The sequence below is a fragment of the Sciurus carolinensis genome, chromosome 4, assembly GCF_902686445.1.
Source record: "Sciurus carolinensis chromosome 4, mSciCar1.2, whole genome shotgun sequence".
In the NCBI taxonomy this organism is placed as follows: Eukaryota; Metazoa; Chordata; class Mammalia; order Rodentia; family Sciuridae; genus Sciurus; species Sciurus carolinensis.
The window spans coordinates 160,438,176-160,458,914 of NC_062216.1; the positions used below are offsets into that span (position 1 = coordinate 160,438,176).

At 44.6% G+C, this 20,739-nt stretch overlaps 1 protein-coding gene across 5 annotated transcripts in view; it reads right to left on the reverse strand.

Moving 5' to 3' along the window:
- Appl2 (adaptor protein, phosphotyrosine interacting with PH domain and leucine zipper 2) overlaps positions 1-20,739 on the reverse strand; it is a 60,644-nt gene that overhangs the window by 10,742 nt on the left and 29,163 nt on the right. For 2 of the 5 annotated variants that reach the window (XM_047549887.1, XM_047549885.1), the window contains exons 10-21: positions 18,596-18,754; positions 17,142-17,330; positions 15,920-15,962; positions 15,784-15,840; positions 15,614-15,702; positions 11,381-11,539; positions 11,166-11,218; positions 9,770-9,944; positions 6,725-6,761; positions 6,342-6,482; positions 5,508-5,555; positions 3,178-4,289 (exon numbers count right to left, since the gene is read on the reverse strand). In XM_047549887.1, coding sequence (XP_047405843.1) covers positions 4,155-4,289; positions 5,508-5,555; positions 6,342-6,482; positions 6,725-6,761; positions 9,770-9,944; positions 11,166-11,218; positions 11,381-11,539; positions 15,614-15,702; positions 15,784-15,840; positions 15,920-15,962; positions 17,142-17,330; positions 18,596-18,754 — 1,285 coding nt within the window. In that variant the 3' untranslated portion in view covers positions 3,178-4,154. Of the gene's footprint in view, positions 1-786; positions 918-3,177; positions 4,290-5,507; positions 5,556-6,341; positions 6,483-6,724; positions 6,762-9,769; positions 9,945-11,165; positions 11,219-11,380; positions 11,540-15,613; positions 15,703-15,783; positions 15,841-15,919; positions 15,963-17,141; positions 17,331-18,595; positions 18,755-20,739 lie in introns of those variants that run through there. The other 3 variants (XR_007108342.1, XR_007108343.1, XM_047549886.1) reach the window with 3 other exon arrangements.

Consider the following 20,739-nt stretch of genomic DNA (forward strand, 5'->3'; position numbering starts at 1 on the left):
CCAACTTCAGGTTGCAGATGTTTCAGATGTCTACCCTACCCTTCCACCTCTTGCTGTTGATGCATCAATTTATTGAACTGTTTTCCTGTCAGTGGAGATTAACATTATTTATTTGGTTTGCCATTAAAGTCAGTGCAAACCACAATTTACACATTCTCTTGCTATAAGGATCTCGGATTTGATCTTACCCTACTGGCAGGTTACTATGTTTGATTGCCATGATGTCATGGATGCTGACCAAAGACACAATAATGCAGGCAGTATGAGCACCCGAATATTTGCATCATTTCCCCTTCCCCCTAAATCGCACAGGGAAATGCGACATGGATCCTGATAGATGCTTTACATGCCAAGGGTCTGTGCTACTCCTGAGGAGCACTGAGTGTAGAAATTCTGTGACTTATATAGCAAACAGTAAGGAGGCCTGCTGTGTGTACTGGAGGAAGATACTTCATCCTTCAGGGTTGCTCACTGCCGTCTTCCCATTCCAGCGTCAGCTCTTCTCTGGCTTAGGGAGAGCCAACAGATACCTAGAAGTATCTATCTAAAAATATTTTTTTTAAACAAAGTTTTTAAATGTTAGGAACTATTACATAGGTTTCCAAGATTTCAGATAAAAAAGGGGAATCTAGAATAAGTGGAAATCTGTAGAAATTAGATTATACAAAGAATTCTTGAGATGGTGATGGCAAGGTTATAGTTTATATATAAAGATAGGCTTTTACATATAGTACAGTATATAAAACGTTGAGCCAGTACACAGTTTTCCCTATTTTAATAGCTTACCTCTTCTTTACCATTTAGTTTATCTGATCTCTCCAGTTCCCATTAGTGGAGATACACTCAGGAATATAGATGAAATTTATCTTTCCGTTGATGCATATCTGATGTCATAATTCTGGGATCATCTTTAAGAACTAAAACACATTGTATAACATATGTAAAATATATGTATACTGAAGCACTCTGTAGTAATGCCGTCATTATCATTGGGGCGGAACTTCTATACCTATAAGTATCTGTTTATATACAAGTCAATTTTAAAGTATTTAAACAAAATTTGGCAGAATCAGATACTTTCTTGAACATCACAATAATCTTCACAGCTCAGTACTGAGAAATATTTGGCAGTTGCTTATCTCTAAGGTCATGTACATAGAACATAGTGGTTAGAAGCATAAACTCCAAAGTCAGACTGATGTCAATTTTGAGTTGCTGCTTATGAGGTTATGTAGTCTCTATGCTGCTTTACTTCAGGCAGAAGATGGGATGGTAATAATATGGAGTTCATGGGATTTTGAGGATTAATTTATGTAAAGCACTTTATAAATTAATTTTAGCTATTTTATATGGCTTATTAATTTGTACTCATAGGTAGAAATGCATTTGGTATGTAAGTGTTAGCTGCTGCTATTCTTTTAGTGGAGTTTGAAAAGCAGCAGTCTGTTATTTGTCCGTGGGGTAGGAGCTGAACTGGTCCTAGTTCAGTGACTCAGGTAGTTGTAAATGTGAAAAAGGCCTTGCTCTTCCCTAAAAGCACCTTCCCTGAAGAACGCAGGCTTATGGGTATGTGATGGCAAACTCTCTGGAAATGGAAATTGGTGAGGATAGCTGGTTTTCTAAAAAGATTCCATTTCCTGAACACTCTCACCTTTCATTTTGGTGACTTGTTAATTTTGCACAGGGCTTCTATATGCATTAATACATCATTCAGTAAATTGAGTAAAGTACCCTGTTTGTAAATTAAAATTTTTATTTAAAAATATGCAGCACATGCAAAAGAATATACGTATGTCCTATTTAGACTACTGCTTGGGAAGTCACCACATAGGTTGAGCACCTGTTCCTGCTTCTCAGCAGCCCACCTACCCCCAGGGCAGGGGTTTGGTGGAAATAGGTCTGTTGCTTTTGTCTAATTTTACAACCTTTCTGTATTTTCCTAACACGGTATTTGCATGTTTATCCTGACTATAAATAGAATCTTACTGTATTGTGTGCTTTTATGACTTCAGTATCATTTTAAAAATTCATGTTGTTGCATATCTGTAGCTTATATTTACTTCCCTAGTAGTCTATTAATGATTGTAGATGTTTATTCTACTGTTGATGACATTGGGGTTTGCACATTTGGGATACTGTTGAACACTATTGATATAATCACTGTTGCTCCTGTCTTGGGGCATGTGTTCAAACTGCTAAGGTGGTTTAAGACAGGCGCACTTTCAAATTTTCTTTAGACTGTCACACAGTTCTCTCGTCTCAGCAGTGGGTTAGATTCCCCATTGCTCCTTTCCCTCCCAACAGCTGAATATTTGCAGTCTGGTGAATATAAAATGTCTGTGGTTTTCATTTGCACTTCCTATTGAGAGAGAATGAGCATGATTCTGTTTGAGTCCTTTGTAGTTTAGGAAATGCTTTCATGACTGTTTTTAAACATTTGTTGGAGTATTTTATATATTCTGAATATTTCGTCTTATGTGCTTGCTTGTATCTTTGCTTAGTTTTTTGTTTTTTGTTTTTTTTTTTTTTGGTGATGCTGGATATCAATCAAATCCAAAGCCTCACACATCATAGGCAAGTACTTTATCACTGAGTTACTTCCGCAGCCCTCTGGTATTTTTTGATGAAGTTAATTTTAAGGTGCTAAATTTCAATCTTTTTATCTTTTTCTTATTATCTGCATGCTCTTTATCTTATTTAAGCCACAGTCTTAACAGTGCTTCAATTTCCAAACTAATAACTGTTCATGACCTGAGACTACCCGCCTTATAACCACCTTCACTGAAAAAGTCTAGGTAAGGAAAAAAAAGAATGACTGTGGATCTTGCAGCTGAGAATTTACTGATAAAATACAGTTAGAGTGAATCTAGAACTTACTTAATAGTGTACAATCTCATATTGGCTTAGATCCACTCCCCATATCTCTGATGGTAGACATGCTACAGGAGTGATTTTTCTAACAGACCCTACAAAGTTAACTTAGTTTTGGGTTGCAAAAGTTGTTTTAGTAATTCCCCATTTTAAAAAATACTCAGGTTGAATAGTTTTTTGATGAGCTGTCTCCTCTACAGTGATTTCATTAAACCTTAGGGTTTTTGGAAATTAACTGTTCAATCTAGAGAACTGACTCTAGTTTTCTTCCAGGAAATATTGTAGAAAATAACAGAAAGCAAAAGAAACAGAAATGGTAGTTTTTATTGCTGGTTAATTACAAAAATGATAATCTGTTGAACTTGGTTACAATTAAACACACTATACCAATTCATGATCTTCTTTCATAGCTAGGAGGGATCTGGGAGTGGACTGGGATTCCAGGAACCAGAAATATCAGGGTAGAAATAGGAACTTCAAACCAAGCCCCATAACCAGCTGTGCTTCAAGTGAGTTTTAAAAATTAATCAATCCCTTTCTTGAGGGTTTGGCTCAGAAGAAACAGGAACTGGTAGAGCTGCATCCTGTTCATAGTGAGTAGCCACAAAAAGTCACATCTAAGAGGACCTTAAACTGCTGAATGCAGGTTCAGTGAGGTTGTGTTGCAAAACTTTTTCTGTAGTACTCATGGCCTAGGCCTTTTACTTTACGGTGTCTAACAGTGACCCAAACCAGCCCTGCATCGCCACTGGTGCTGGGCCTCCACGCGGCGCTCACCACCTCACTGCACAGTAACGCTGCCAGGCCCAGTGATGAGATAAGTTGGATTATAAATACACAGTTTTCAGAATGATAGGCACTTAATAAGCTTTGAGTAAAATATAAAAATAGATTATATTACTAGGAAATATTTAGTATTTATCAAGTTGTAAAGCTAGGCTTTTTCCACTTTAAAAAAGATACTAGAAACTGAAGAGATGACATCCAAATAAAGTGAATGATGCATTTTTCATAGCTTTCATTCTGAGCACTGCAATGCAATCTAAGGAAAGAAGACTTACCACAAGGCACCTAAAATAACATTTGTAGATGGGTAGGAAGGCTGTCACCCTTTTCTTAACTGTTCCCTCCCAGTCTCAGTATCAAGGCATCAAGGGGCACATTCCACAAACGATTGTCAGCATTCTGAAGCCAGGTCAGTGTGCCTGTACATCAGAGAAGTTGAAAACCCTTAAGGAGGAGCTTTCCTTCCTGTGCGCGCTGCCCCCACAGGCCCCAGTGAGTCATGCTTCAGATTCTGTGCCTCTATTTTCACTTGGATTTCCATCATTGTCATCTGATTGATCATTTAACAGTACATATTTTCCGTCATTGGTTAGTGGTATAGACAGCATTAATTGAGCCAGTGCTTCTGGATCCTGAAGTTAGGAGAGTTTAAGAAGGAAAAAAGAAAAAGCTTAAGATGCACTTAAACCCCTTCACTTTGGCTTTCAATATGTTCTGTGACCTAACCTCATTCCTCCCGACTCTTGTCAATGTGGGCTTTCAGCTGGGTCTCCTCACTTGGCTGAAAAAAACTCAAAGACATTACTTATTCTAGAGTCCAGACTAATTTTCCTCTTGGTCATAATATCATTTATGTATCCAATTCATAATCACCTTTCTAAAGAGTCCATGGAGGAACTTCCCTCACAAAACCCTTGTCGTCTTTGTCTCTAAGCCCCCTCCTTTCTTTTGTCTTTAGTCTATACCAGGAGTTGACAAACCATGGCCATTTATTTACTGGAGCGCATGCATTTACATACTCCCTATGACTGCTTCTGTGTTACAACAGCAGAGTAAAGTGGTTGTGAAGCTAATAAGCCTAAAAGATAAAGACCTTTTATAGAAAAAGTGTGCCCACCTCTGACCTGTACCATTGGATACTAACTTTGTAATGTGTGCCATTATTTCATGTTTGTAGGTCTTCCTGCCCTCCCCAAGCAGTGACTACACTAAAGGCACCTTCATTTTACTAAAGTAAAATATTTTAAGTTTAAAAATACAGTTCCTTAGTCACTCTGGCCACATTCAACATGCATATTAAATAATGCAGATCTAGATGTGATGTCATTCTACTAGACATTGCTGGACTTGAAAACATCCCTGGATAAAGGACCATGTTCGCCTTGTTCATTAGTGCAATTCCAGGATTTTTTTATACAAATTAGGTTCTCAAAAATTTGTTGGATGAGATTGTAAGCTGCTGAATGTCAGAGAGGTCTCAGGGTTCATTTCTAGTAAGGTCCCAGGTGACGCCTGTCAGTGCTGCTGGGCCTGTGGTCATCCTTTAAGGAGCTAGGCTGCAGAGCACGGTGGGTACTTAAGTACCCCCCACATGGGAAACCCAGCCAACTAGTATGCAAGCAAGAAAATTAATAAAGCAGGAGCTGCAGCAGTGACACACACTAATTAAAAAGTGCAGACATGCTACCAGGGAACGTGGACACAGATGATCGATCAGAGATGTCTGGTGGTTAGAATGCTTAAAGAAAATCCCAAATTTGGCCACGCTAATGAGTATCACTTTTCTCTTTGAGAAAAATGTACAAATGTCTATAGAACAGTTGTTATACCAGCACTAAAATGCACCTTACCTTCTGAACCTCAATAATTTCTTTCCCCAAATTAATGGCATAACATATCTGCAAAAGACAAGAAAAGTAGTGTTTGGTAAAGGTAGAAAAGGACAAAATTTTAGAAAAAAATGTGATATGGAAGTACAGTGAGGGCACTGTTTATGTCCACGTGGAAAGACAGGACTTTGCTGTAGGACATTTGTCCCATGGGGCTCAGAGCATTAGCATGCAACTGCCCTGACACCCTATCATTGATTTATACCATACAAAAAATATTCCAGGTAAGTTACTCCAGCATTTAAAATTCCTGAGGATATATTTTTCCTCTCAAGTATATTTAGCTATTGCATGTTCATATACATAGTGGTAAACAGCTACTTAATGAAAGGAAGATTAACTTTGATGGTTCTCAGTACCACATGTAGTATTTTTCATACTAAGAACAGCTTGTATGTACTTCCCAAATGTTTTCTTCCTTGGTTTGCGCTCTCATTCTCTATTGTAACTTCCTGTGTTTTTTTTTTTTTTTTTTAGAACAAGTTTTGGGGGAACTGCTTTTAACATTTCATGATATCCTTACAATAATAAAAGACTGCATCTTGCTATTATAGTTCTTCCCCATTCCCTGTATTTAGTTGACATATATTCTTCCATGGGGAAATTTTAATCTAGTCAGTTTTCTTTTAGTGGGGCCTTTCTAGGAAGTGTCCCTGTCTGAACTCCTGGATGGAAGCACAGGGATGATCAACTAGATATTCAGGAGGACAGTGCAGAAAAAAATCATTAAAAATGGACTAGTCTGGATTGAGATCTTACAGAATCTTAATATTAAAAAAAAAAAAATAACAAGACCTTTTCGCCTTCTGAGTTGCTTTCAAAAATGTATGTGCTCAGAGACTCTTCTCCTGTGGACTCAGGAACGCGGATGACAAAGCCAACTAGCCTTTTGTTTTCTTGATGAGCAGCAAACTGTGTGACACTGGTAAGTTCAAACTGGAAGGATGGGAAAGGATAGACTGAATAATCACACAACTGGAATTTAAAACACAAGGTTAGTTATTTTCTATGGAATTTTAAAAAACAAGGTTATTCTCTATGGGAACATCATGAAAAAGAGTGTACTATTAATGGCAGTCATTTAATTTAGCAGATTATTAAGTGCCTAGGTGTATTTAAAGTAGAAGGTGAACCAAAACGCACGGAGTCACTAACATTAAGATGGATGAGGTACTTACATTGGCCCTTGACACCTGAGTCTGAGGATCTATCAACCTGAAATTTTAAGAGATTCATTATATCACAAATGTTTAAGAACTGGTGAGGGAGGGGTTGTAAAACAGGGAAGAGTTCAGAATGAAATCATACAAATACCCTCACAAATGAAAAATAAGGTCTGGCTGAGGGCGGGGCAAGACAGTTACGCGTGACCGTGTGCTGTGGTTTCTGCCTTTTTTGAACCTGTGTAGGTAAAGCTCAGGGTATCTGCAGTGGAGGATTATATTGATTTTCAGTGTTTTGCCAAAAACAGCAGCATAATAATTTCTGAGTTCTAATGTATAATATGAATAGATCATGTTCTGTACAGCTTCCTTCTCAACAGTCGTTGGCTACTTTAATTCCTCTGAAGTGTTGGATCAGTTTATTCTAAATTCAACTTTTAAAAAAATGGGTAGGGGTGAGAAAACAGTGAAGGGGTTTTGACAAAACTATTCTTTTCAGGATAGATATTAGAGAAGTTATGTTCAAGAAGGCATTTCAGAATATATTCTTTCACAACATTTTAAACTTCATTTAATAATGAGGTTGATGGACCTGACCTGCATTTGAGAATTTAATGTCTTAAATATGAAGACATACATTTCTCCTATATATTTATACTTGTGGTAGAGTAATTAACATGGTATATGAATCATTATGGAATCACTATAAACTTTTAGATGAAAAAAACTGCTTTAGATGAAAGCAAGAGTTACAGTTTCCATTTATATGAAATGTCTAGAGTAGGCAAATCACAAGATCATTTGGATGATAAGAACAATGAGCCAATTTCTATAAAAGGTCCAGGACACATCTGGAGAAAAGCTTTAAAAGAACCAAGATTTTGTTCATAATAACCTAATTCTCATGATAAGGTTCATCACAAATAATAAAAAATAGTATTTGAAAATGTTTAAAATAAATGAAAAGGGCAGATTTAATGAATGGCAGAAGCTATATCCTCATTTTTGCCAAAGTCCTAGTTACCTTTTCTGGAGCTAACAGTGAGCATTTTCCATGTTGCCCGTCACTCCTTACTTCACCACTGTGAGGTGCGGATACAGTTTTCATTTTACAGTTAAAGGAACAGAGATACAGAGGCTGAGGAACTTGCCTAAAGTTGTGCAACTAAGAAATGGAGTTTGGCCTCCCACTTCTACCAGAGGCAGATGTGCTGCCCAGCTGGTAAGAAGTGTTCCAGACTTTGTAAAGGTCATGTCTACCACTGTATATTCATACCCTGGCATCCATTCCATGTTTAGGTCTCTTTAAGTTTGGTTAGAGTTAATTAATCTCCATGTAACAATTTTTGGTATAATCTAAAAAAGTTTTGTAGAGCTGTGTGTACATAATGGAAATTCAATCTTGTGATTGAGATTTGGTTTCTTTCTTATTGCTTGGAAAATCAATAGGGGTCCATGTTTGGTTGCTGAAGATGGAATGGGGGTGTTTTTTCAAATCAATCTTTTTTCCTTCAATTTTTGTTTTCATCTGTACTTGAAACAATGGTTCTGTCTTATAGTATTCCTTTTTTTTCAGTAGTGGGGATTGAACGCAGGGGTCCTTTCCCACTGAGCTACATCCCCAGCTCTCCGGACAGGATCTCACTAGGAGGCTCAGGCTGGCCTCAAACTTTTGAATCCTTTTGCCTCAGCCTGAGTCTGTCCTATTGTATTTCTGCAAACCACTGCAAATTCTGTTGAACAAGATAGACTAGAAGTAAATACATGAATATTAGTCCAAATGAGCAATATTGATCATAGGAATTAAGCTGAGGTAGGAATGGTAAGGAAGAAAGGAGAAATATTTAAGTAGAATTGATTGGTCTCAGTGATTAACTGGATCAGGAATTTGGAGAGAAAGGTATATAGGATGCTTTTAGTTGAGTGATCAGATGAATTTGACTCAATTTTTTAAAGTCTGAGTCAAGGGAAAGAATAGGGCTGCTGTATTTTGTACAGGTTACATGATTAAAAGTTTGTATTTCGTTCCCAAAGCCCCCCATGGAACTTGTTCAAAACAAGACCAAGGCAAGTAGGCTGAAGCTTGATAACTGGTAGCCTTCAGAGGCCATAAAGGAGACTTCACATTGGGAAGTTCTTGGAATGAAGTATTGTTCCCAATTTACTATCTCCAATCAAAATTAATTTTACCCTATAAGCCAGAGAACCAATAACAAGCATATGTTATTGACATTTTGGCTCTGACACAGTGCTGTCCCATAGAAATACAGTATGAGTCTTAAGTCTTCCCAAAAGCTACAGTAAGAAACATGAAAAGAAACAAATTAATCTAACATACTGTCAGACATGTACCCAACCTAAAAATTATTAGATGTTTTACATTCCCTTTTTGGGGGAGGGATTATAAATTTTTAGAAATTTGGTATATATATAACATACATCTCAATTCCAACTAGTTAGGTGGTCCAATTATTTTAGGCAGATTCATGTTTTTTTTTTTCATTGTTAATTTTTATAAACAGTACTCTCAAATGAGTTTCATTTTCAAGCACTGCGATATGACAGAGAATAGCAGCGTCTTCATGAACACAGTACAGGCTGAGCACCCCTAATCTGAACACTTGAAATCTAGAATGCCCCCACTCTGAAATGATGCCACAAGTGGAAAATTATTCCACACCATGAAATTTTATTTTATGAACAAAATTATTAAAAATATTACATAACTTTACTTTTAGATTCTTGTGTGTATAAAAAATGAATATCATGTTTAGACTTGGGTTCCATAACCCCCTGCCCCACAAAAACCCAAAACAGTTATGGCCCCAAGCATTTAAGATAAAGAAATTCTTAAAGATACCAGTTCTTGTCTTTAAGGGGAGCATCTTTTATACTATATCTTATACAATGGAAATGTAAAAGGGGAAGGAGCAAAAACAAGAGTACCATCTTCATCTGATCCAATCAAACATATTCTAGCAAACTTTTCAGGTGGGTGAATGTGCCTTAAGAGGGGAATCAGATGAAGCCATCAAAGTCTGAAAATGAAACTGAACGTACCTTAGAGTTTGACTGGTGACCATCAGATGAGATTCTGTCATACGGAATATGTTATGAATAGCCCGAGCTGCTAATACTTGTCTCATTGCTTCATAGATCACTTCAGTAGTGCTGTCTGTTTTAACTGCCATTGACCCCAAAAACCGAACTATAAACATCTGTTGCAAAAGAGAATCTGCAAGAGAGCATGTTCTGCTCAGTGTCACATGTATTTTGCCTGCTGTGAATCTGCTTACCGATGTGAGATGCCCCTGTCTGAGAAAAGGCCAAAGACTTCAGGTTTGCTTTCTATGGAGGACTTTCTACCCAAATTTCTCAGTAAGACTTTTTAAAGCCCTGTTGCTGAAGCTCTGAATCTTTTCTCTGCATCTGTCAGTTTGAAACTATTTTCAATAGACTAGAAAAGCTCCTCTTTTTCTTCATCTATGAGATAGCGGTGCCAGATGAATGGCCTTCTAAATCTCAAGAGCATTTCCACTAGATCCTGGAAACTCATTTGGTCCTCTTATAGAAGAAAATTTATTTGTGGTAAAAGTCCTGATGTTGGGTCTCCCTCAGCTCATACATCATATTTACTACTGAGGGCAGTGATTATAAACCAAAACAATTCATTGATCCTAAAGAACTTCTAAAGAATTTCCAACATTGGCTTCTTGATATTGGCATATAAGATATTGGCATATAATCTGACAAAATAACACCAACCAACTGAAAGATGAATGTCTGAAAGTTCACTTTCTGTAGGAACAATAATTCATGTACCCATTTTAAACTGAAAAGCCTCTTTTTTCTTCCTTTGTCCCTAAAAATAACTTGAGGGTTTAAAAAATTATTAGGAAAATATAAATGGTTACTCTAATAGTAATTTTGTGGTGGGGGGGGGGGCTGGTGATTGAACCCAGGAGCACTTAACCACTGAGCCACATCTCTAGCCCTTTTTTATACTTCATTTAGATACAGGGTCTGAGTTGCTTAGGTCCTTGCTAATTTGCTGAGGCTGGTTTTAACTCATGGTCCTCCTGCCACAGCCTCCCAAGCCACTGGGAAAATAGCATCCATCACCACACTTGGCTCATTTCTTTTTTTTGTATGGATAAGTTTGAAAGATTTTTTTCTTGGATTGTTGACACGTGGTGTACAAAACGCTAGACACAAGTAGCGCCAGATTTTAGGCATAGCCTATTTCTCAGGAGCTCCAAAGAGTATGGGGTGGCTCGTGGTAAGGAAAATCCTGTGCTCTCCCATTTTTATCCAAGTCTTGTTCTCACGGGTGGACCATGATTTCAATTCATATTTTAAGTTACAGCTCTCTTACAACATAATTAAACATCTTATTTCAATGACCCTGGTCATTTTGTGCAGGGGAAAGAACGAGCACACCAAATTTGTCACTTACCTTCTGCTTCCGGAAATGACTCATCCTCAGTTTCACCAAAAGGGTTGATCCGCCTAGGGGAACAGTTAGGAGTCAACGGTCATGACAGCTGCTGCTAAAAGGACACTGAGTACTTGATTCTTTTCAAGTCAGAATGGGCAGCGATCTGGTGGCAGTGGTGGGGAGGAAATGAGTCAGGTCTTTCATTTCTCCCAGAGAGCCTCCCTTGGCCTTACCTGCTCCCTCTGTTCTGGTCCAGGAATTCTGTAGCCGGAAGCACAATGTCAAATTGAATAGGTGTCCCAGGTGCAATCAGCTCTTCTGCTTTGGGAATGCTGATGGTGGTTTTGGGAACAATCTTGTCATTTTCTGTTTCTGGATTTTTCAAATTCTGGCTGAAGTATAAAAAATGGGGCAGGGAATCAAGTGACTTTTACAAATAAAAATACAAGGGAGATCTCAATCAATCCCTCAACCCATCATATCTTTGGCTAAAAACTTTCAGGTCTCCCCACTACCTAGAGTTCTTTCTGTGGCTCAGCGCTGAGCTGTGTATTAGACAACCCGTTACATTGTACTCTAATCTGTATCTCCCTTTGGACAGGTTTTTGAGGGTGGGGCTGTGGCACAGTCGTATTTATTACTTAACAGTAGGTAACGTTAGTAGGACCTCAAGTGTTAGCTAAAAGAACAAGATGTCTCAGCTTGGCATTTAACCACATCTGGTTGATTTCCTGAAAACCTCTCCACTGCCTTAATGCACATCCACTAGAGCTACACACAGCCCATGCCGGTCCTCACTGCTGCCTCCGGCCTGGGGTGTGGGTGGCTGATGGTGAAAACCCTCACGCTCCCCCGATTTTGTCCCAAGACCTGCCCTCACTGCATGTATCCTTGTAAGTTTTCAGAGAACAGACTAGTGGGTCAGCCCAGCTCTCACCTATACACCAGCTCAAGTTCCTACTCTACTACACCTGCCTGAACCTGTCCCTCTCTGCTGAGTCTTCCAAGTCACAGAGCCAGTCTGGTGCCCCTGGGAGCCTCCTGAGCTTCACACTGTGACATTCCCCCCTCCCCAATGGCTATGGACAGGGCCCTATGAAAAGAGTGTGCCATTTGCACAGTAATTAATCATGTACCAACATATTTATTCCTTTCCAGTGTCAGAATGCTGAAATTTAACTTCACCTTTGAGGGACACAGAATATCAGTATTTTAATTGTCAGGAACATACAAAGCCCTCAAATATCTTTCTGATCATTTGATATTTTAATAACAATATTTTTCTACTTCTCAGACGTAATTACTATATGAAACTACAACTGCCATTTGACAGGTGGTCACGCTGAATGGAATGTGGAGAGTCTACACAGGCTTGAAGGTGGTCACTACAAGGGGAACCTTTGGAGACCTTTTAAACTCCACTCTTAACAGAAAAGGAATCTGAGGTTCCTAGATAATCTGTGAATTAGACTAAGCGTGGTGGGGGTCTCCTTGCTGCCTCAGTAATCCCAGTGGCAGAGTTACATCTGCTCTTTGATCCTATCATTATGAAAAAACTATGATTTAATAAATGGTAAGCACATGAAAAGAGGTGACAGCAGAAGTTTCAAGGGAAGACAGTCCAAGATTGTGGCTCCCCAGAGGGTCAAATGGGAGATGGCCCAATCAAGTGAGTGTGGGACCAGGTTATTGAAGACCTTAATACTAATGTTAGTCGGGGTTGGATCCAAACTTGACACTCCAATACAGGGAGCCACTGGGGACTCTGAACATCTCTGTGTCCTCGGCTCTGGTTGACGCTTTGTAATCATCATCCCAGTTGACCTTTCCAAGTATCTAATGGACATGGTTTCTCCTCTCCAGAACGCCTCTTCCATGTTCCCCTGTGCCACATTGTAGGTTTTCTCAAGTAGAGAAGGAGCTTCACCAAGGCAGGTTCTCCTCTACTCCAGATATTGGAGGTCTTCAGGATTCTCTCAGCCTCCAGGCTCCTCCCTCTCCCACTCGCCCCACACAGCCTCTCCCGCTGCCATCTCGTGCTTCTGGCTCACAGACCTGCTCAGACAGAATCCTCCGTCAATTGCTCGACTTGCAAGCCTCTCCAACCTAACGTGCCCCAGACAGAACTCCTCTTCATGTCTGCCACCACCATCTGCCCAGTGACTGGACCCAGACTGAGGCTGTCCTCTGACCTATCCTTTTCCTTCCACTCCACATCTCACCTGTCACATGTCCCACATGACTTACCTACAAAATAAATCCAAACCCATGTCCTTTTTCCTCCCTACCACGATCCTGGGCTAGGCCACCACTCCCAGGGATTGCCGGGTTCTGCATGTCCATCTGTTTCTCTGCCCTTCCAGCCCTCACGACCCCCCAGGCTCCTGAGCATGGCTCGCTCCTTCCGTGATCTCCCTTGCCTAACCGTCTCTCAGGTGTGCTAAGCCCTTTCCTGCTCCACCACCACACCTGCTGTCAGGAAGGCACTGCCTCTGGCTGTCTGTAAGAATGGCAGCTTCTCATCTGGACCACCTCCACAGACAGACCCTGCGTGGGCCATCTCTGCGTTCTCCATGACAGCACCCTGGTCATTAACACTGAGGTGCTCCCCCATTTTGAGAGGATACGTTCACTTTTGCCTGTCTTCTCATTAGTTCAGGCCTGGGCGCACGCTGGTTGAACAGCAGGTATGTAGTAACAGTGAGGGGATTTCATGAAGATATGTTTAGAAGTAAATGGCAGTTTATTCCCAAGAACACATTTTCTTTGCCGCTTTCTCCTAGCTTTCTCATATTGTCATCGAAACATTTCTTATTCTTAATGAGCTGACTCGGAGAGAGGCTCCCTCCCGGCACAGCTCTGGAGCCATCTGGCAGCCACTTCTAGGCACCCTTTTCATCTTTGGGTTAAGTCAACTGGTTGGCGAGAGTCATCCCCCTTCCCCCAAGGGATTCTTCTGTGCCCCCTCTGTAGAGTCCTTTCTAAGAATGTGACTTACTCTGGAGCAGAAGAAAAATCAGTTACTGAATAACTGAACCTGAGCTGTAAGTTTTTTTTCCAGAAAACGAATCACACCTTCTAATACAAACACTAAATTGTACATCACCCCCAGAAGTCTGCATCTTAGAGCTGGAGGGGCTGTGAAGGTCACGTGGTTTCTCATGTCACCGCTAAGGAGAGAAAGTCCAGCCGCTGACTGGTTCGCTCAGGGACATCTGGCTGTGAAGGCAGCTCTCAGCAGCCACTGACGTCACGGCTTTAGGAACAGAAGGCTGAGGGGCTCACCTAGGCCTCCGGGGTCTTCACCCCTGCTCACTTGCTTGGGGCGCTTTCCCAAGCACCTTGCGAGCTCTGCAGGGCTGCTGGAGTCCCGAGGCCTTCCTCAGAGCACTGGGCCTTCCTCAGACCTGCTGCCTCCCACTTCCGTCACTGCTGTGCCTTCCACTTGCAGCCAGTACCACAGCACCGTCTTCTGGGCTCCCTTTCCTTGCCCTCCCCACCTCCTATCTGGCTTGTCGCCCCTTTTCTTAAAACCTTCAGTTCTGCTCCACTGCCTGTCGCTCCTGAGCAAGGCCCATCTTTCAGGGTCAAGCTCAGACCTATTTTCCAGCCTTACCTGGTACTGTGCCTCAAATACCCAATGCTGGCTGTGAGCCTGGGAAGGTACGTAGCCACTGGGCTTTAATGGCCACGTCTGCTGCCTCAGAGCATCTGAAAGATGGACGCCCTGCACAGTCATGACTGGGATTCACCCTCCGACTCAAGGCTTTCGCCGGCTTGCTAGATAATCCACCCCTTACTACCTACTTCACCACGTGGAGACTCTCATGGAGACAAAAGGCTGGGTTCCTAAAGGCAATCCTAAAATGGTACTCAGGAGAAAAGCTTATGTATGAAAATGTTCACTCTTGACAGCAGCAGCAAACAATGGAACCTAAGTATCCAATAGCTAATGGTAATAAAAAATGATGTAATGGTATAAAACGATATTAATCCTGCAAAAATCCAGAAATGTTTAAAAATACATATGTGAAAATAAAAAATAAATGCACATATGAAATATAAGTGCACGTACAGAAAACACCCGGGCAGTAACCCAGACACACAAAAGGTGATTTTCTTATTTAAAAAAGAAAACTAGTTCTGGTTATGGTGCTGTTGATGCTAATAGAAAACATGGGCACACTGACAGGCCCTTGCCACTGCAGCAGCATGGTCCAGTGGAAATGCACAGGGTGTTGGAATGGACAGGTTTGAATCCTGGCTCCGCCTGTGAACGTGGGCAGAACACCCAGGCTTTTCCAGCCTGTCACTGCTTCTGCTGAACAGGCCTGGACCGCGCCCTGGGGGCTGTGGTGGGCTGGGGTAAGGATTAACTAACACCTCACGTCAAGTTCCTAATACACCAAGTTCCTAATACACGGCTGGGCTCCACAAAAGCCAGTTTTCTTTTGTCCTTTAGTTACCTGGGGCAGGAGCTTTCTTGTTTTTTCCCAAAACTTGTAATTGGAGTCACAGCCTGGAGAGCCGTCTGATTCAACTTGATGGCCACTGCCTAAAAGCCACAGGAGGCATGCTCAGTCGGGGGGGGAGGGGGGGCTACCTCTGAGCTGAGGGGCAGGCCGCTGTCAGTCACCTCTGGGTTGTCCGTCAGGTAGATCTGCCTGGAGATGTTGTTGATGGCACATATCCACTGCGGGAGACGTGAAAAGAACGCCATCAGCCCAGAGCCGCCCAGCGCTCTGGGAAAGGGTCCAACAGTCAAAGCTTACCTCTTCGTTTTCTTTTCTGCTCTCTGCCTGGAGGATTATTCCGCTGAAAGAAAATGCGTCTGCATCAGTGCTTCCCCATCATACCTATCTGAGGACGCCACCAAGTCACCTGAATCTGCAGGGAGGGAAGCAAGCCGGGTGGAAGGAGGGGCTGGGGCTGGGGGCTGGCTCTGGGGCCATTCACCACCTGGTCTTGGATCAACACCTGCTTCCCCTGGGCCTCGGCTTTCTCATCTGTAAAGCGAGGGGGACTCAGATCTTTCCACCTAAGTCTGTGCTTCACAGCAAGGTCCATCTTTGTTGACCCTCCTCTTAGATGATCCGGGGCAACCAGGACTCCTGCCCAGCCACCCCTCCAACCATGCCCCAAGGACTTGGCACTGTTCCCAAGAACTGAAAAGTCTGCGTGTGGAATGTGATGACCTTCCCAACGGCCTTCACTCCTTCAAAGGCCTGGCTAGTTCCTTTGCCCCTCATGTCTGCAGATGGGCGATGGGTCTTATCCTCATCTCACACCTGAGAGGACGGAGGCCCACAGAACCTGACTAGGATGCAGGCATCTTCCTTCCTGCTCACTGCCACCCAAGGAGGTGCTCTGGGCTCTGGGTGGAGAGGCCAGCCACAGCCCCACGCCCCCAGGGCAGGTGAACCCGCAGTGCACTGATCTGAGCTCCTGGCAGCTCAGTGGAAACCCTGCAGGAGTGAGAGGGATCCGCAGGAAGGGGCTCTGCTGTGAGTGACCACGAGCCTGCGGATGTTTAAAGCATGACCTCTGCTGGGTCCGAGGTCCTCAGGCTGTGTGGGGACAGCATGCTAACAAATGACACCGCTGTGGCGGAGCGTACTGTCGGCAGCTCCCGTGTTGGCTGGGAAGGTGGACTCCTGGGGCAGCTCCCCGCCTGCCCTCAGCCTGCAGCACCCAGCAGGGCACAGACGCCCGCGAGGGGACGGGAGGGGCGGCCGCGGCCTCTCCCAGAACCGCACTGACAGCTATCACTCGGGCCGCTCTGGTGCACGGAGGTCCTCCCTGGGGCTCCCTAAAGGAAGCAGCCTGGGTCCCACACAGGTCACGTGTGCGTGTTTAAAGAGAACAAGCCATTCTCCTGAAAGGTCAGCATGACCTGGGTGGGGACTGCGTGGAGCGGCCGCAGGACTGAGCTAGGAGCCTCGGCAGGGGCGGCGTCCCTGCACTGGTCCTCCGGGACGGAACCCGCAGGCATACGGTTTTCCGCTGGGAGTGGTGATCTGGAAGCAGTATCGCCGGTCTTCACAGTCCACCGCCATCACCGAGCAGTTGTCCAGGTCCTGGATCAGCCCTCCGGCCACAGCTCCCCGGGGCTGGCACAGGAGGTTCCCGCCTTGGGTGAAGAAGTACAGTCTCTCCCAGGTGGTGGTGACCAGCCCCGTTTTGCTGGACGGATAGTATTTAAAAGCCCATTAGCACTGGGAAGCCTGAGCAGCACCTCCAGCTCGCTGCCTACTTAAGGTACTGGTGACGTTCTAGAAACCACGTGTTTCCTTATGTTAAGGCAAACCCTCTTGAAACAGTGACAGGAGAGACACGATTTGGCTTGAGTGGCCTGGGAGACCGTGGCTCCAGTCCCTCAGGAAATGCCAGTTCCAGCGCCCACCGAGGCCAGATCCTCAGCACCCCACCCCCACATGGCCACTGGCTTCCAACGCTGCTGCTGCGACTAGAATCAGCTGGTTAAGAACTGGCAACCGGGGGATCTTTTCTCTAGGACGTGGAGCTCTGAACCTCGTTAAAGTAACTAGTTCTCCTCAGCCCCCATCCGTGATCTGGGGGAGCTCGTCTCAGCTGGGGTTTTGCTCCAGCTGGGGGTTCTTTGGGAGATTCCTACAAGAGGAAAGTGATGTTCTTGGCAAATAACACCATGACTTCCGGGTTTTTATCCCCACAGACTGAACGGGAGCACTTAGCTAATGATCATAAGCACACAGGCTAGAGGGGCTGTACCTGAAGAGCTGGAATTTTCTCTGCAGACACCCCCACTTGCAGGACGCTGAGTAATTTGCTGGATTTACTGAGTAGCAACTGTGTGCACGACACGGCTAAGGACTGAGGGCTCCCGCCTGCTAGGAATGACCTCCGTCAATCCTTGCAGCAAGTGTGGGAAGTGGGTGCCACTGTCAGGGAGGGACCAAGCTCGCTGGCCAGGGTGTCCGATGCCAGTGTCCACTCCTCACACACTGACATCATCCTCTCTCTGCTCCTGGAAGCAGCTAAACTTGATCACCCCTTCCATTCAGAATGGGACATTTAAGGACCTAAGTATCAAATGTATGATCCAATCTGAACAAACGGATACACCAAAAGCTTCCTGGCCCTGACTCTTGCCTCCACGTGGGGCTCTAGTACGATGCTCTCGCCTGCTGGGTGGCAGGGGGCCAGGGACTACTAACTCTCAATGATCCAGAAGGACGAGTGTGGAGCAGTTACGAATACGGCCATGAGGGCCAGATGCGAGGGTGGCCTGCAGCTTCTTGGAGTCCCTGGCACCAGCTTCTCACTCATACAATGCTGTTTCCAGGCCCACCTCTGAGTGCAGTTTGGGTCCTGGGCCCTGAGTGTCCTGTGCACCCACCCCACCCGCAGGCCGCTTCCTGGGGAGAAGAGTTCCGAAGAGAGAAAGGGGCGGCCACTGGCATCCTCACCTTCTAAGGTTAAGGTAGCCAGCCTTCTGGATGAGGTTCCTGTTGACGTGTGGGGCAGCCACGTCGAAGTCTGGCGTGTAGACGGATTCGTCGACAGAAAGTAATTCTTGCTGGGACAGCTGCATCTTTTCTGCTTCAGCTTCCAGTTCCACCTGAATGCTTAAGACAGAAGGTGGCAGGTCGGTCACTCGCTGCTGGCCAACTCAGCACTGGGAGAAGCAGGTGGCAGGGCCCTGTCCACCCCGAAGCTTCCTGTCTACACATGGAGTCAATCACCCCTTGCTCACAGCCACAGCCCTCCACCCTCCAACTGAGGCCCCCAAAGCTAGAGATCGCCGTGTTCAGATGCCATTTCAGAAGAGCATGCGGAGGGCTGGGAGGCTCCCGGCAGACCTGCCGAGCCTGAGTGCAGCCTGGTTCCCTCCCCAGCACCAAGAAGCCGCCAAACTCCAAAATCCCCCGGAACACACAACACCCTCTGCCACGCCACCCGCCACAAGCAGAACCACGCAACCACGCCTGAACGCAGATCAACAACCGCACTGCTGGAGAAGAGCACATTCTCAGGCTGTGCCTGATGCAGTCCTGCAGGGCTGCATGTGCACGCAGAGGAAGGAATGGAGAGCAGTCGTCCCCACCCTGTGCGTGGTCTGAGGCAGGGTGGGGAAGACGGGTCACAGCAAAATGACCAGGAAGTGTCCCAGGGACAATAAAGCCCAGGGCAACACTTTTCCTTTTATGACATCCATAAACTGCCCGAGATGCACAGTGAGCTGCCCAAGGGCTGCCCAGAGAGGCATAAGCAGGACGGTGCCCAGGCTCCGATGGAATAGCCCCAGCTTTGGGGTGGGGGTGGTGAACCTGGAAGCTTTGGCTAAAAACAGCAGCTGCCCTTCCCCCCAACAGAGGAGACCCACCATGGGCGACCGGATGCCATCTGCCCGACGTGGTCCCATTTAAGAAAGCAAACTCCAAAGGAGGTGCTCCGCCCCTCCACCAGGGTAAAGGGGCAGAGAGAATTATGAATGTAAAATCAGAAGGAACGAGGGACCTAGGGAATCCAGGGTTCTTGAAATGACAGCCTCAGGATTCTCTTTTCCGCAAGTAACTCTAGGCTGTGCACTCTGCCTTCTGTTCGGCGCAGCGCAACGCAGGCATCTGGGTTAATTCTGGTTCTCTGACACCTGAATGGGATGACCAGGGACTCCACCACTGGAGACCTTAGACATGTCCCTGGAGAACAAACCTCACTGGCTTAACCTGCCAGTCACCGCCAAGGGTGAGAAAATGGAATGGCAGAGAAAAGCAGAACAGGATAGGACACGGGAGGCATCCGAGAGAAAGCTGAAGCTCTCCAGCTTTATTATTATCATTATTTTGCAACACTGGGCCTTGAACCCAGGGCTCACACGTGCTAGGCAAGTGCTCTACCACTGAGCTACATCTCCAGCCCTTTTAAATTTTTGCAAAGTTGCCAAGGTTGGCCTCCTGCCTCAGCCTCCCTGGGACTACAGGTGTGCACCTGGCTGCTTCTTCAGCTTCTGTGGGTGAGAAACCACCTGAGGGATCCGATGAAAGAAAAGGTTTGTCTCCCCAGAAATACTTATGTGCACTGATGTGCTACCTTGCACACAGTTGTAGGAAATTCTTAGTAACTGTCCCCTGTCTTCCCCCACTCCATACAACTTAGGCTCAGAAACTGAACAAATCCAAGACCCCAGGATCCAAAGGGACAGAGCAGGAAAGTAACTGCTTTTGTCCTCTTCAAAGATCAAAAAAAAAAATCTGAAAAGCATCTTTATACACACACACACACACACACACACACACACACACACTCACAGGATCTGAGAAAAAAGGTAATAAAATATCACTGTGAGTTCAGGACTGAAGGAGCCCCAGGTCTGTGGGGTGGTGGGAAGCACGCTGCCCTCCCTGGGTGTCCGCTGCCCAGGGCAGCCTGAGTCCTGAAGGCTGTAAAGCTTCAGAGCCACCACCAGCCACGCTCTGAGGCCCTCGGGTGGGCTGCTGCTCTCCACGGCAACACGATGGCAAGGCCGCCACCTCCTCGTGATGTGGAGGAAAGCGGAGCTCTGCCTCCTGAGGTTAACCGAAGGACAATTCAAGTTCTTAACCCGGATGCT